This window comes from Hyla sarda, chromosome 6 (genome assembly GCF_029499605.1).
Source record: "Hyla sarda isolate aHylSar1 chromosome 6, aHylSar1.hap1, whole genome shotgun sequence".
Classification (NCBI taxonomy): Eukaryota; Metazoa; Chordata; class Amphibia; order Anura; family Hylidae; genus Hyla; species Hyla sarda.
The window spans coordinates 219,053,749-219,069,509 of NC_079194.1; the positions used below are offsets into that span (position 1 = coordinate 219,053,749).

General features: G+C 42.6%; 1 protein-coding gene across 3 annotated transcripts in view; it reads left to right on the forward strand.

Moving 5' to 3' along the window:
* The window catches only part of LOC130277694 (para-nitrobenzyl esterase-like), a 36,551-nt gene extending 22,895 nt beyond the window's left edge, over positions 1–13,656 (forward strand). For all 3 annotated transcript variants that reach the window (XM_056528414.1, XM_056528415.1, XM_056528413.1), the window contains 7 exons: positions 1,208–1,315; positions 5,060–5,256; positions 8,423–8,625; positions 11,138–11,196; positions 11,283–11,450; positions 12,107–12,328; positions 12,406–13,656. In XM_056528414.1, the coding sequence (XP_056384389.1) occupies positions 1,208–1,315; positions 5,060–5,256; positions 8,423–8,625; positions 11,138–11,196; positions 11,283–11,450; positions 12,107–12,328; positions 12,406–12,548 (1,100 nt within the window). In that variant the 3' untranslated portion in view covers positions 12,549–13,656. The remainder of the gene's footprint in view (positions 1–1,207; positions 1,316–5,059; positions 5,257–8,422; positions 8,626–11,137; positions 11,197–11,282; positions 11,451–12,106; positions 12,329–12,405) is intronic.
* Positions 13,657–15,761: the final 2,105 nt, after the last annotated feature.

Here is a 15,761-nt window from a genome sequence, read left to right on the forward strand (position 1 = left end):
AGTCCCTCCAGTTGTGACACATTTCACAGATCTGGACTGTCTGTACATTGTATGTTGAGTCTGGTTTCAAGTTACAATGGTCCAGAAAATACCATTGTATGTTGAAACTATTGTATGTTGAGGCCATTGTAAGTTGAGGGATCACTGTAGTCTGGCCCCAGATGTTTTTCTAACCCCAGGGAAACCTATTAAACCATATCAGTTGTGTGTCCAGTCCGTGTACGTGAATCTTTCTGTATTTCCTATAAAATACACACAAATGTTTTGTGAGTCAGTGCTTTTAGCTGTCCTGTGGCTGGTCATGGTACATTTGTAAATATATATTATAATGTTTTCCAGTGTCACTTCCAAGTCTGTGTGAAAAACAGCATTATGTAAAACTGGTAAAGGTGTCGGCTTCAGGTTTTTCCTGTGTGATCAGCTATAATCTGTGAGGAAACCTGGCAGCAAGTGCATAATTCCTCTGTAGCGCCCCCTTAGGAAGAATAAAACATAATACTAAAATCAGTAGACTGTCTGTGTAATGTATGGATGTGTCAGGTCCTCTAGGGAAGGATATCATGTTTGTATTCAGTTTGTGCTCTGGTAAAGAGATGAGGTTCTTGAATAATAAGCCCCTCTTACAAATTTCCTAAATAAGCAATTTGACCGTGTAGTAGGAGATGTCGGCGCTGGATAGAGGAACCAGGAGGAGTGCAGCATAAAATCAAGTTGGGTTTATTAGATGCAACGCGTTTTGCTGCGCATGCACGGCTTCATCAGGCCTGATGAAGCTGTGCATGCGCAGCGAAACGCATTGCATCTAATAAACCCAACTTGATTTTATGCTGCACTCCTCCTGGTTCCTCTATCCAGCGCCGACATCTCCTACTACACGGTCAAATTGCTTATCTACTGCCTCTTAGGAGGGCTGCGGATGAGGACACAAGCATTTACAGGCGCTTCCCATTGTTGTGTGTGTGCACACAACCAACTCTGGTAAGCAGCGTGGGATAGATTGTTTCCCTTCCCTATGGGCCTGACCTGCTGATCCCGGACATGGAGCGCCTTCTGCTTTCCTTTTAGATTATCAAATTTCCTAAACAACATTTTTGGGAACCAGATAACCTCTAATGTTCAAGTTTTTATTTTACATTTACTACAAAAGAATGATTTTAGTTCTTCTTTGTTCTATTCAATTCTTTCTACGTACATTATTGCCCTCCAGGTAACTATGGTTTCATGGATCAGATAGCTGCACTAAAGTGGGTACAGAAGAACATCAGATCTTTTGGCGGAGATCCAAACAAAGTGACCATCTATGGGCAGAGCTCAGGTGAGACCATTCTACATTTTGTAAGTAATACCATCATTCTAATGACACAATTCCCCACAGTGCCCTGTGTGAGTAACAATATGCTATGCTTAATACCGCCCAAGCTGCAGGCCTCATGTAACAGACAGGAGGAGCAGAGCAAATTGTTATATATGTTTGTGGGAAAAGTTCCAGGATAGTTTGTTTATTCATTTTTTATGTAAAATTGTCAAGTGGGTGGTGCTACTTAGTGATTGACAGCTCTCTATATGCACACTCCTACACAGATAGCTGTCAACCGCTGCTTACATCACCCACTTGACTACTTAGTACAGAATGAGCAGATGTTTAAATTAATAAATGATAAGTTATCCTGGAACGTCTCCCGCACACTTAGAATCTATCCTGGAACGTCTCCCGCACACTTAGAATCTATCCTGGAACGTCTCCCGCACACTTAGAATCTATCCTGGAACGTCTCCCGCACACTTAGAATCTATCCTGGAACGTCTCCCGCACACTTAGAATCTATCCTGGAACGTCTCCCGCACACTTAGAATCTATCCTGGAACGTCTCCCGCACACTTAGAATCTATCCTGGAACGTCTCCCGCACACTTAGAATCTATCCTGGAACGTCTCCCGCACACTTAGAATCTATCCTGGAACGTCTCCCGCACACTTAGAATCTATCCTGGAACGTCTCCCGCACACTTAGAATCTATCCTGGAACGTCTCCCGCACACTTAGAATCTATCCTGGAACGTCTCCCGCACACTTAGAATCTATCCTGGAACGTCTCCCGCACACTTAGAATCTATCCTGGAACGTCTCCCGCACACTTAGAATCTATCCTGGAACGTCTCCCGCACACTTAGAATCTATCCTGGAACGTCTCCCGCACACTTAGAATCTATCCTGGAACGTCTCCCGCACACTTAGAATCTATCCTGGAACGTCTCCCGCACACTTAGAATCTATCCTGGAACGTCTCCCGCACACTTAGAATCTATCCTGGAACGTCTCCCGCACACTTAGAATCTATCCTGGAACGTCTCCCGCACACTTAGAATCTATCCTGGAACGTCTCCCGCACACTTAGAATCTATCCTGGAACGTCTCCCGCACACTTAGAATCTATCCTGGAACGTCTCCCGCACACTTAGAATCTATCCTGGAACGTCTCCCGCACACTTAGAATCTATCCTGGAACGTCTCCCGCACACTTAGAATCTATCCTGGAACGTCTCCCGCACACTTAGAATCTATCCTGGAACGTCTCCCGCACACTTATATATCAATCTGCTCAGCTCCTTCTGCTCTATAACATGATACCTGCAAACTGGATGGCATTTTCAACATGACAGGTTCCCTTTAAAGTGCTCAGTTTACCAAACACCCACCCAGGCTAGGAAACATCCGAGTGCAATGCTTTGATGAAAAACATCATGGTCCTCTATATATAAATATAAGAAGTGCATTTATGTTAGTGTAACACCCTGGGGGGGATTTACAGGCCTGCCTTTAGTGACGTCCCGGTGTCCGTAGCATTCAGCAGATTCATTTAAAATCTACTGCCTCTAAATGAATCAGGTGTTTCTGCGCCGGTCCCGCGTGCTGTACTTTTGAAATTTATATTAGCTCTCAGCCGGTGTATATATCAGTTACAAAACTGGAGTGCAGTGTAATAAGTTAGACGTGGTGTCAGGAAATGCCCCTTTTTACACCAGGTCATGCCCACTTTTAAAAACAAACAGCAGCAGAGGTAAGAACTCCTCTGTACTCCAATGATTCAAAGTGAAGTATTTGTTGAAATGACATGTCGCCTAACAATAACGCGTTTTGGTATTCCCCTTCGTCAGATCATTAGGATGAAAGAACTTAACATAAAACATACACCAGTGATTTCTATATCCTCAATTTCCGCCACCACTGAGGAAAAGGAAGGCGTAGTTAGCCGTCAAGGATTAGGTGAAAAGAGTTACTGTCTGTGCAAACGTAATATACAATCCACATTTATCAGAAAAAAACATGATTAAATAAAAACATTCAACACGCACAAAACATATACCTTAATTTCATTAGGTAACACCAAACCTGCTCTTAACTTCTTTCAGTAGTAACCCAGGACTCGTCACCCAAACCAACAGAAAGGACATACATTTGCCAGCACAACGGAGGAGTATATACGTGACCTACTACATTAACAGGCACATATATAACATTTATAAAAGAGTTTATTACTTTTCCAAACTTGGATTTAAAGTCCCCTACATACTGGTTTGTGAAACAGGGGTAAAACATGTCCCCATAGCAGTTCCACAAACCTCTATATAGACCTGACTCCTGAAAACATTGGGGGGAGGGGGGGGGGGGGGTTATAGTGTAAGAATTTAGCACCACTTTTTTTTGGGCCTTAGCTGCACCACATTTGCTTAAAATGTGGTGCACACTATTAGCGCCACATATTCAGATATTAAGCACTTGATTTAGCACCCTGTTAGGCAGTTTTTTTTTTAAAGGGGTGTGCTTAGGGCGTGGTTAGGCTTTTTGTGCTATTAGCACCCAATTGTCAAAGGTTTAGCACAACTCTCTGGCGCAAAAAAGTGTCCCAACTAATACTGAGTATACTTGGTGTTAAATGACTTGCTTTTTGTGCTATTTGCCCCAAATTTTCAAAAGCGCCAACCACACTTCTGAAAATGAGGTGCAGTTAACACTCTTTGCGGTGCAAAATAAAGAGCCCTAATAACACAAGTCTTTGAATATCCCCCCCATTATGTTTGTGTGAAATCTATTCCATATAATAGAAAACTAAATTCACTCACAAATCAGCATGGATCTCTCCGCACTTCCTTACACGGTATATAAAACATATGAACTTTTTTCCATCTTCATTAAAAACAGTGGGGTACAAATTGGTAAAAACCGATTGACGCGTTTCAGCATACAAGCCTTTCTCTAGGTCCTCCAAGTGAATTAATGATAAACCGAAAAAATACACAAAACCCTTTTCATTAACCCCTCCCCAAAATGCACATCACAGTAGACTTTTCTACTATTTGTGCTTGAGTTTATTACTATTCCATCTATAACATGCTCATTTCATTTAGGAGGCATTTGTGTATCCAAGCAATGATTAACAGCCCTTCATCATTACGATTGTGCCATGTCTAAAGTCCCTGTCATGACGTGCATAGTCTTTTTTTTTTTTATTTGATGGTAATGTAATTACATACATATGGAGCTGCAAATTAATGACCTAATAGGGAACTCATACTTACTATTAGGGTCCGACTTGGGGGTTTGCTTCATACTTTTGAATATTTGGCAAGTGATTGTACACTGGTAAAACTGTATTAGGATTTTTTCCCCCCTTGAAGGTAAGGATACCATCCATATAAGCATATTTTCATAATTTATAAAATTGTGATAGAAATTCAGGGCTAGGATCTCCTTAAAAAGGCCTATAATATTCTTCGTCGGCTAGGATTCAACACGCTTCTTCTAAGTAAGCCGACCAATCCCGGATGACAACCTCTCCCAGGGCTGTATTTAATTATGATTGGACCCTTGACAAAAAAAATTTTGGCCCCCTTCTCCACCTCTTAAAAAGGTCTGGTGCTGAGTATTTTGCTGGGCTGAGTTTCCGGCATGTGCAGTACGGTATACTTACGCTGCCTGCTCTGCTGGTGACACTGATTGCTTGTGTGTCTTCATAAAGACTCTTATTTTCACTTGATTTTTTTATTGTTGTTGTCTTCAGGAGGAACCTCAGTGTGGACTTTGATGGTGTCACCCCTGGCCAAGGGTCTTTTTCATCGGGCCATGGACATAAGCGGATCATCTGTATTTAAAGCCACATTGGAGGAGGCAGAGGAGACCAACCTGATATTCCTGAACCGCACTGGTTGTAAGGATGCTGATTGCTTGAGGAATCTCAGTATACATAAAATCCTTCAGGTAAGAGCTCTTCATAGACATCTTCTCTCTCTCTCTCTCTCTCTCTTTCTCTCTCTCTCTTTTTAGCTTGGCACACATACTGCATGACCACTGTGTGTATATGTGTGTTTGTGTACAGTTGGGGTTTCCTGTATATTTTTTAATGCCTTACTTATGTAGCTTGGTGAAGAAGCCAGTTATGTAATTTGTTAGGTCATGTGATATAATCACATTGTTCATGGGTACAGGCTGTGCCATACTATGGGACTATGTTACAGTGCTATACATAAGTATTCAACCCCCTTGGACATACTACATTTTGTCATGTACAGATTCACCCACAGATTTTGTCACCCACAGATTCAAATTGATTTCAATGCAATTTTATGTAATGGGCCAACACAAAATAGTCCATCATTTGGGAGTAGGAAGGAAATAGTACATAGATTTCAAAATTATTTTCAAATAAAAATCTAAAAAGATCTAGTGCAGCCAGTTGTCTTCACAAGCCACATTATAATTAGTAAATAGAGTCCACCGGTCTGCAATTTAATCCCAGTTCAAATACAACTGTTCTGTAAAGGCTTCAGACATTGTTAGATCATTACTGAACAAACAGCAGCATGAAGACCAAGGAGCTCACAAAATAGGTCAGAGTAAAGTTGTGAAGAAGTACAAAGCATCCCAAGCTTTGAGCATCTCACAGAGCACCATAAAGTCCATCATCAGAAAATGAAAAGAATATGACACAGCAGCAAACCTACCAAGACAAAGTCGTCCACCCAAACTGACAAGCCAGACAAGAAGCAACCAGGATACCCATGGTAACTCTGGGGAGCTGCAGAGATCAACAGTAAAGGTGTGGTGTGGGGTGGGGGTGGGGGGGGATCACAAGACAACTATTAATCATGTACTCCACAAATCTGGCCTTTATGAAATAGAGGCAAAAAGAAAGCCATCATTAAAAAGGAGCCACAAGAAATTCCATTTGGAGTTTGTCACAAGCTATGTGGGAGACACAACTAAAGTGGAAAAAGGTGTTCTGGTTAGGTGTGATCTGAATTCAACTTTTTGTAAAAATGCCATGTGTGGCAGAAACCCAACACTGCCCATCACCCTGAGAACCTCATCATACTGTAGGGATGCTTCAGCAGGCACAGGGAAACTGATCAGAGTTGATAGAAAGATCTCCCCACGGGACATATTCCCTGCTGGTGATTGGCTGAGTGGGCTGTCACTCCTGTTTACCCGAGTGCGTCTCTGATGGTTGAGGCCAGAGGGAGAAAGACGTGACTGCTTATTTCAGCTGGGAGAAACGGGGCCCAGTCCAGGAGATTACAGGGTGACCCAGTGGTTGTACACTTATCTCATATCCTTTTAATGTCCTAAAATGGCTCAGTAAAAGCCCAGACCTGAATCCAATTGAAAATCTATGGCAAAACTTTTTTGCAAGAATTGCTGTTCACAGATGGTCTTCATCCAGTCTGCTTGAGCTTCAACTTTTTTTGCCAAGAAGAATAGACAAACATTTCCATCTCTAGGTGCAAAGCTGGTAGAGGCACACCCCAAAAGGCTTGCCACTGTTATTGCAGAGAAAGGTGGTTCTACCCAGGGGGTGAATACTTCTGCATCCACTTGACAATTTTGTGGAAAGCAAAAGTGTATTTAAAAGGAATAAGAAATATAGAGAAACAACTTATACGTCTTCTTCCTGCTGGATACACTTCTGGCTTTGGGTAGGAAACTGCAGTGGCAGTGTTCCAACAAACTGCCAAGTGGAAATAAAGTCTAAGGGTACGTTCACACGGGTGGATTTTTTTGCGGGTTTCCCGCTGCGTATTTGAAAGTGGGCGGGCTCTTCTCAGCTGCCCGCAGCAGATTTTCCGCGGCAGAATTTACGCTGCGGAAAATCCGCCACAGTCTCTACTGACTTCAATGGGGCTTGCGGCGGATTTACCACAGCGTAGATTCCGCCGTGGAAAATCTGCTGTGGACAGCCGAGAAGAGCCCGCCCATTTTCAAATACGAGGCGGGAAACCCGCAAAAAAATCCGGCCGTGTGAACGTACCCTAAAAGTTATTTTTCACTTCTGCAAGTACTATGCATGTTGTGTTGATAAAATGGTAAATCTATTTGAATTCCAGTTTGTAACAGAAGCAGATTATTTTGTTTGTGAGAGATAAGTTGCCGCCAGAGTAGCCTGAACACTCCGCAAACATTCATGCGTATGGTGTGATCGGGAGAAATAGCTGCCGGCCAAATAACCTGTGTATGAGTACCTTAGAAGCAATGTGCAAATAGCAAAGACGAAAGGTGGCTCTCTAGTACCACCTATTAGATGTATGTAGCCAACTTGATTTTTGTTTCTTGACGTTGCTCTCCCATACAAGTCTATAAAAGAAAAAAAAATACCATAAAAAATGCTATGATGGTTTAGCAAAGAAAACAATTCCAAGAATAAAACCCACTATTAGTGAAAAAACACCACAGAATCTGCATCTTGGGAGCACAAAAAAGCAACAAAGTTTTATGTGGCATTTTTTTCAGGAAAAAAAAATGCCAGAAAAGAAAACAAATGGAAATTTAGCCCAACCCCTGCTATAGTGTATTTTATGTGATACATCTTCAGCCTGTCTCCATGTGAGGGGTGTTTCCCTGTCGTCTCTGACAAGCAGGAGAGCAGTGTCAGGCTATACCTTATACCTCACTAGGGAATCTGTATCATAAAGAGACAGGCAGTGTAATCAGGGGAGGTGTATAACGCTGCAGCTAAACATACTCACCTACTATATGACTGCTCTACTAGTCTCTTGGATAGGGCAGACATTTTCTCTTCAGCAGCAATCTTGTAGTGCATTAGTATGCATGAGGGGGACATACAGAGGAATAAGGAGGGTGGAGCTGGGTAGGAAGGGAAGGGATCTTATAGGCGAGGATGTAATTTTATTAGTTTATGTTATTTTATAAGAAGTCAGCCACACAGGACAGGCCACTTCCGTCTACACAGCACAGTGTGTACTTTTCTGTTTGATGGACTAACTCAGATAAGAGTTCAGCATTTTTGAAGGCAAGGGAGTTGTAATGAAACAAATACCAGAAAAATTAGGAGGGGTTTCTTTAATAGCAAAATAGCAATACGTTATAACCTAATATTGTGAATTAATAACTTTGTCTTTATTACTCCTAGTCCATTCCTTGGTATGGATACCCAAACTGGGCTTCAGAGGACTTGTGTGATCTACCACAGAAAGGAAAATATGTTGGTCCACTGACTGTAGTGGATGGATACGTAGTGCCTGCTTCTCCATTGGATGTGTGGAAACAGAAGATACAGGGTTATAGTGATGTGCCATTTGTGATTGGTACCACGCTTCAAGAAGCAGAATATTGGTAAGGAAGTGTAGTTCAAAACTATTTTTGTGTGTTCATTATAAAGCTGTGGGCTTCATAAAAAATAAAAATAAATCATACATGAGTTATAAAACTATGGGGGACATTTAGCATTGTTGCTTTGGTAAGCGTGTTCTGAAGTAATTTTTATTTTATTTTTTGCTTTAGTTTTGCTTATGTGTGACATGTTTATCATACTTTCACCGAGGGTTAATAACTTTGGCTCACATAAGCACAAACCAATAAATCACTTTAACCCCTTAAGGACGTAGGGCGTACCTGTACGCCCCAAGGCCCGGTCCCGGTGTTTAAAACGGGGTCACGCCGTGACCCCGCATCACACCGGGTCGGTCCCGGCTGCTAATCATAGCCGTGACCCTGGGCTAACAGCGCTCGGCATCGATCATTGTGCCGTACGCTGTTAACCCTTCAGACGCGGCAATCAAAGTTGACCGCCGCGTCTGAAAGCGAAAGTAAACGCTTCCCGGCAGCTCAGTTGGGCTGATCGGGACATCGCGATAAAATCGCAATGTTCCAATTAGCTGGGACGCAGGCGGAGGTCTCCTTACCTGTCTTTGCGGCGTCCGATCGTCGATTGATGGCTCCAAGCCTGAGCTACAGGCTTGAGCAATCAAGCCCCTATCTCACTGATCCATGAAAAGCTATGGCTTTGCAGGGATCAGCATAGGAGATCAGTGTGTGCAGTGCTATAGCCCCCTATGGGAGCTATAGCACTGCAAAAAAAAAAAGTGAAAAAAATAAGTTAACAAAGGTCTTTTAACCCCTTCCTTAATAAAAGTTTGAATCACCCTCCTTTTCCTATAAAAAAAACTAAAAAAAAAACTGTGTAAATAAAAATAAACATATGTGGTATCGCCACGTGCGGAAATGTCTGAGATATAAAAAAATATATTGTTAATTGAATCTCACGGTCAATGGCGTGCGCGCAAAAAAATGCCAAAGTCCAAAATAGTGTATTTTTGGTCCCTTTTTATATCATGAAAAAAAAAAGTGATCAAAAAGTCCAATCAATACAAAAATGGAACCGATAAAAACTTCAGAACATGGTGCAAAAAATGAGCCCTCATACTGGCCCGTAAGCAGAAAAATAAAAAAGTTATAGGGGTTAGAAGATGAGAATTTTTTACATATAAATTTTCCTGCATGTAGTTATGATTTTTTTCCGAAGTACGACAATATCCAACCTATATAAGTAGGGTATCATTTTAACCGTATGAACCTACAGAATAAAAATAAGGTGTTATTTTTATCGAAAAATGAACTGTGTAGAAACGGAAGCCCCCAAAAGTTACAAAATGAAATTTTTTCTTCAATTTTGATGCACAATGAATTTTTTTTTCTGTTTTGCCGTGGATTTTTGGGTGAAATGACTGTCACTGCAAAGTAGAATTGGTGGCGCAAGAAATAAGCCATCATATGGAATTTTATGTGCAAAATTGAAAGCGTTATGATTTTTAGGTGATGAGGAAAAAATGAAAGTGCAAAAACGGAAAAACACGGCATCCTTAAGGGGTTCAAACACAACTTTGTAACACCACCTCCTCTCTTCTGTGACTTTTCTAAAGTCGCAGCTGTGTTACAAAATGTGCAATATATACACTGCTCAAAAAAAGGGAACACTAAGATAACACATCCTAGATCTGAATGAACTATGCGGTTTAATTAACGATATATTTTTATAATTTGGACATTTCCGCACGAAGCGATACCATATATGTTTATTTTTATTTACAGTGGGTTTTTTTTTATGGGAAAAGGGGGAGTGATTCAAACTTTTAATAGGGAAGGGGTTAAATGATCTTTATTCACTTATTTTTTTTACTTTTTTTTTTTTTTACAGTGTTATAGCTTCCATAGGGACCTATAACACTGCACACACTGATCTTTCACATTGATCAGTGGTTTCTCATAGGAAACCAGTGATTGATGATTCTGCCGCTTGACTGCTCATGTCTGGATCTCAGGCACTGAGCAGTCATTCGGCGATCGGACAGCGAGGAGGCAGGTAGGGGCCCTCCTGCTGTCCTGTAAGCTGTTCAGGATGCCGCGATTTCACCGCGGCTATCCCGAACAGCCCACTGAGCTAACCAGCACACTTTCACTTTCGACGCGGTGTTCAACTTTGAACGCCGCGTCTAAAGGGTCAATAGCGCGCGGCACTGCGATCAATTCTGCGCGCTATTAGCCACGGGTCCCGGCCGTTGTTAGAGGCCAGGCCCGACCCGCGTGGGGCCACGTGTTATAGATTGGGAGCGGACACATGACGTTCCAGTATGTCATGTGTCCTTAAGGGGTTAAAGAGGCATTGCCAGTTCTGGTAGGAATAAAGCCAACTTACAGTTTGTCCAGACTTAGGCTGATTTTTAAATCTGGAGTAGCTGAAGGTTGTCTAGTCTCATATACTTTGATAAATCTGGCACATTCAAAGTCTATTAGTCAAAGTTTGCACAGTTTTGGTAAATCTGGACCATTTCTTATTTTTTCTTTGCAGTCCACTTTATGCCAATCTGTCCAAGTGGACGAAAGAAGATTACCATTGGTTTGTGAAGTGTAAGTGACATGTATATACCGGTAGTATCCTAGTTCTTCCAGTAGGTATTACCTTCTTAAAATCCTCTTTTTGTCTTCCTTTCTAGTACATCTGAACACATTTGGAGGAGAACTGTCATCTGACGCTCTAGCGCTCTATCCCACCTCAGAGTTCTGCTCCCAGCCTGAACGATGTGTGGAGAAAACTTACATGACTATGGTGTCAGACCTCAGAGCTTCATGTCCTAACAATATTCTGGCCCGACAAGCTGCAGGTACAGTGACAACCTATACCTTATTAGATTAGACCTTGCCAACCTGCCTGTGAAGAATGTGCTACAGCTGTATTACCGCACACACTTACCACATTTACCCTCAATAGATCTCTGCTTGTAAATAATATTCTGGAATCCTAGCTCCACTACAGTCGAAGGGTGTACATTAAATTTTGCAGTGTTGCAAAACTTTGGGATAATTCCTATACGAACTACAGTGACAGTCAAGCTGCTTCACACCCAGCTTGCCCAGGAACTAGACATTAAAATGTTTTCTCATCGTAGTAAAGTTATTGCTTATTGTTACTGCTCATAGGGTTAAGGCATATCTGAGCCATATACCCTTTTATGACCCTGACCCTTTGAGAATACAACACATCCATGTCATTAATATATATGTAAAGATGGTACCCAGCACTCACCAATCTTGCAAAAGTGAAGATTTCTTAAGCCATATCACGGTACAGGGACGCGTCCCTGTCCTGTACCGTGATATGGCTTAAGAAATCTTCACTTAGGCAAGATTGGTGAGTGCTGGGTACCATCTCTCCTACTATTGACCTTACCTTGTGCACCACCACAAGATACACGGAAGTGTCGACATACCCTCTACACAGAATTTATATGTATGTGACTGATTTGTGTTGTAATTCCAGAGACTCTGAAAAGTCCAGTCTACCGCTATCAGGTCACATACACGCCTTCCCATGCAGCAAAAGTCAAACATCTATTCACCTATCCCAGCTGGTTCTCCTTCCACATGCTGGATACACTGGGATTTTTTGGAACACTGGACGAAGCTTTGGATGGGGTATCAGAAGAGGACCGTGAATTCCAAAGAATGATCAGGAAATACTTCATATACTTTGCAAAAGAAGGTAAGAAATTGAGCTGAAAGCTGAAGGCATGGGACCTGATGTCCACGTTATCTAAAGCATCTTTTTCTTCTGCACAGGGACTATGCCACCTGAGTGGCCGACGTATCCTGAGGGTACTGGGCTATTTTCCACATCTCTGACTTTCAAGAAGGACTATCGCTCTGCTCAGTGCACACTGTGGGAGGAGAACGACATGTTCCAATATGCCTGGATTAACTGAACTTCTTAGGTTTTCCCCTCTTTAGGGTGTGTTCACACTGAGTAAGCTGAGGCAGATTCCACACAGATTTCCATGAGAAGTCTCCCTCATATCTGAGCGACCATTGATTTCAATGCGAAATCAGATGAGAATTTAATCTCCGCTTCAAGATTTGACATGCCAGTTCTGTGTGGAATTATGTCCTAGCACTTTATCTGCTTTGATAAGGATTTTTTAGATAGTAACTGAAGAGGATTTTGAAGAGAACATTTTTGTTTTCCGTTTAGCAAGTGTGAATATACCCTTAAAACAATGCCCAAAAAGTGTGTTTTTATCTGCGGTTTTCTATTGCACCATGTCTTAATGTACCCTATTATTGTACCGCTTAAGTACAATAAGGTTCCAGAGCGGTAAGGCAACTGTGTACATAGGTCCTTATAAAAGGGTCATGGCTCAGCGCTGGACCACACTTGTTCTATGCTTCTTTAGGCTGACTCTTTTATGACCCTAAAAGTATGATGTAGCAGCACGGTCTTAAAAAAAAAAGTCCTTGTTAGCCCTAGCAGCCAACATTCCCCGGATACTCGGTAGTTGCTATGGACAAGAAAAAATTTATAAAATGAGACAGTTGTGATGATGGCCATATTTTACATATGTTTACATCCTCAAAAACCAGTCAAACCATGTCCTTGCCATCCATAAAAAGAGAACATTTTATTGTGCAACCAATCAGCATGACAATTATAGGATTGTAATCAGGTTGCTATGGGCACTAAACTTTTTGTTTGAATAGTTTTTATACCAACTTCAGGTTCCATTGTGCCTTTTCTTAGATCATCACTCCAAAGAGTTTTCATTTCACATCATATTCCTGTACAGGGTTTTCCTAGATATAATGTTGATTACCTAGAGCAATGTTTCCCCGATGCAGTCACCAAGTCCCCCAAACATGTTTTCAGGATTTCCTTAGTTGTTCACATGTGAAATAATAATGGTCCGTGCATTAGGTATCATCACAATGATATCACCTGTGAAAGACTAAGGAAAACATGACATGTTGGGGGGTACTTAAGGACTGAGCTTAGGAAACACTGCTCTAGAGTTGGGACAGACTATTAAAGGGGTTATCCAGGAATAGAAAAACAGAGCAAATTTCTTAAAAAAAAAAAAGGGAGTATATATATATATATATATATATATTTATATTTATATATTTACTGTATATACTCGAGTATAAGCCGACCCGAATATAAGCCGAGGCCCCTAATTTCACCCCAAAATCCCAGGAAAAAAAAAAAATTATTGACTCGAGTATAAGCCTAGGGTGGGAAATACATCATCCCCCTGTCATCATCCAGACCCCCGTCATTAACACCCTCATCATCATCACCCTGTCATCATCCCCCCTTCATCATCACCGCCTGTCATCATCCCCTGTCATCATCCCACACCCCCCCCCCCCCTTCGTCATCCCCTTGTCATCATCCCCTACCCCCCCCCTTCATCATCCCCTACCCCCCCCCTTCATCATCCCCTTATCATCCCACACACACACACCCTTCATCATCATCATCATCATCCTCCTCCCCACCCCCTGGGAGTTGTAGTTTTGAAACCTCTGGAGGTCCGCAGGTTGAAGACCACTGCGGCCTTCGACATCATCCAGCCCCCCCCCCTCCCCCTCTAGTTCTGTACTCACCTCCGCTCGGCGGGACGTTCGGGTGCGCAGGTCCGGTGCTGCAGGACTGTCCGGTGCGGAGGTCGTCCGGTGGGATAGTGGTTCCGGGCTGCCCTCTTCACCGGGGGGGCCTCTTCTCCGCGCTTCGGGCCCGGAATAGAGGCATTGCCTTGACGACAACACAGAGGGACGTTGGTAATGAACGTCCCTCTGCATTGTCGTCAAGGCAACATGACTATTCCGGGGCCGGGAGAAGAGGCCCCCCGGTGAAGATGGCAGCCCGGAACCACTATCCCACCGGACGACCTCCCCACCGGACAGTCCTGCAGCACTGGACCAGCGCACCCTAACGTCCCGACGAGCGGAGGCGAGTACAGAAGTAAAGGGGGTGAGAGGGGCTGGATGATGTCGAAGGCCGCAGTGGTCTTCAACCTGCGGACCTCCAGAGGTTTCAAAACTACAACTCCCAGCAAGCCCGGACAGCCGATGGAGGTCCGCAGGTTGAAGACCACTGAGGGCGGAGAGTTCACTCGAGTATAAGCCGAGGGGAGTGTTTTCAGCACGAAAAATCGTGCTGAAAAACTCGGCTTATACTCGAGTATATACGGTAGCTTTGTTTTCCTATTCCTGGATAACCCATTTAATATATGAACATAGTGGGTCTTAGCACCACAGATTAGCAGAATAAAGCAGCAATCATTTTGGAAGCACCACAACCTCTTTACATGCAGTGTAATTCCTATACAAGTGTGGTTATTCTTATACTGCTGATCAGCCCGTAGCTGGGCTGCAGTACCAGGCTAAGGCATCTATACTAAATCCTGGAAACCCCTAGTAATAGTGAGTAAGCTTAAATGTACTGTGTAAGAAGAATAATGTATATACTGAGCATCTTAATCCTTTTCACAATTGTGGTAAAAAAAAAACTATTATTGTGATAGCTTTTATTTTGTTGGGAAATAAAATGGATAATTCGGTAATATCTCAATGGCATTCCCTCAGGCTATGTTCACATGCCAGAATTTTCGGTAGATGCTATGTCTATAAAGTGACCAATGCATATGCAAGGACACAGCATTGCTTACCCGCAAAGATAACAGTACTGTAACTGCCAGAGTTAATATAGTGTGGGAGGTGAAGAAAAAATAGCAAAGCCCCTACCAGTGTACAAAAAAAAAAAAAAATATACCACCTGACGACCAACGTCATACCACCTATGAGACTGAAAGTGGTTGCTGTTGCCATAATATGTCCATTGGACCTGCAAGAACATTCTTACTGGTCACTCCTCACTGATAGCGGGGTACTGGATCTCCAGCCGCGGGCATGGCAGACACCATGCTTCCCATTGATGAAGTAGAGGGTCCATTGTACGTCAGTCAACTCTCACTTAGTGGAGTACCAGAACAGCTGCCACGGATGTGGAACATCGTGCTCTCTATGGTTTCCAGAGAGGGTCCATTTCTCGGTCAATTCTTACTCATAGTGGAGTACCAGTACTGCAGCCATTGTTCTCCATGAATGTCTTAGAGGGTCCATTGCACATCAGTGATCAT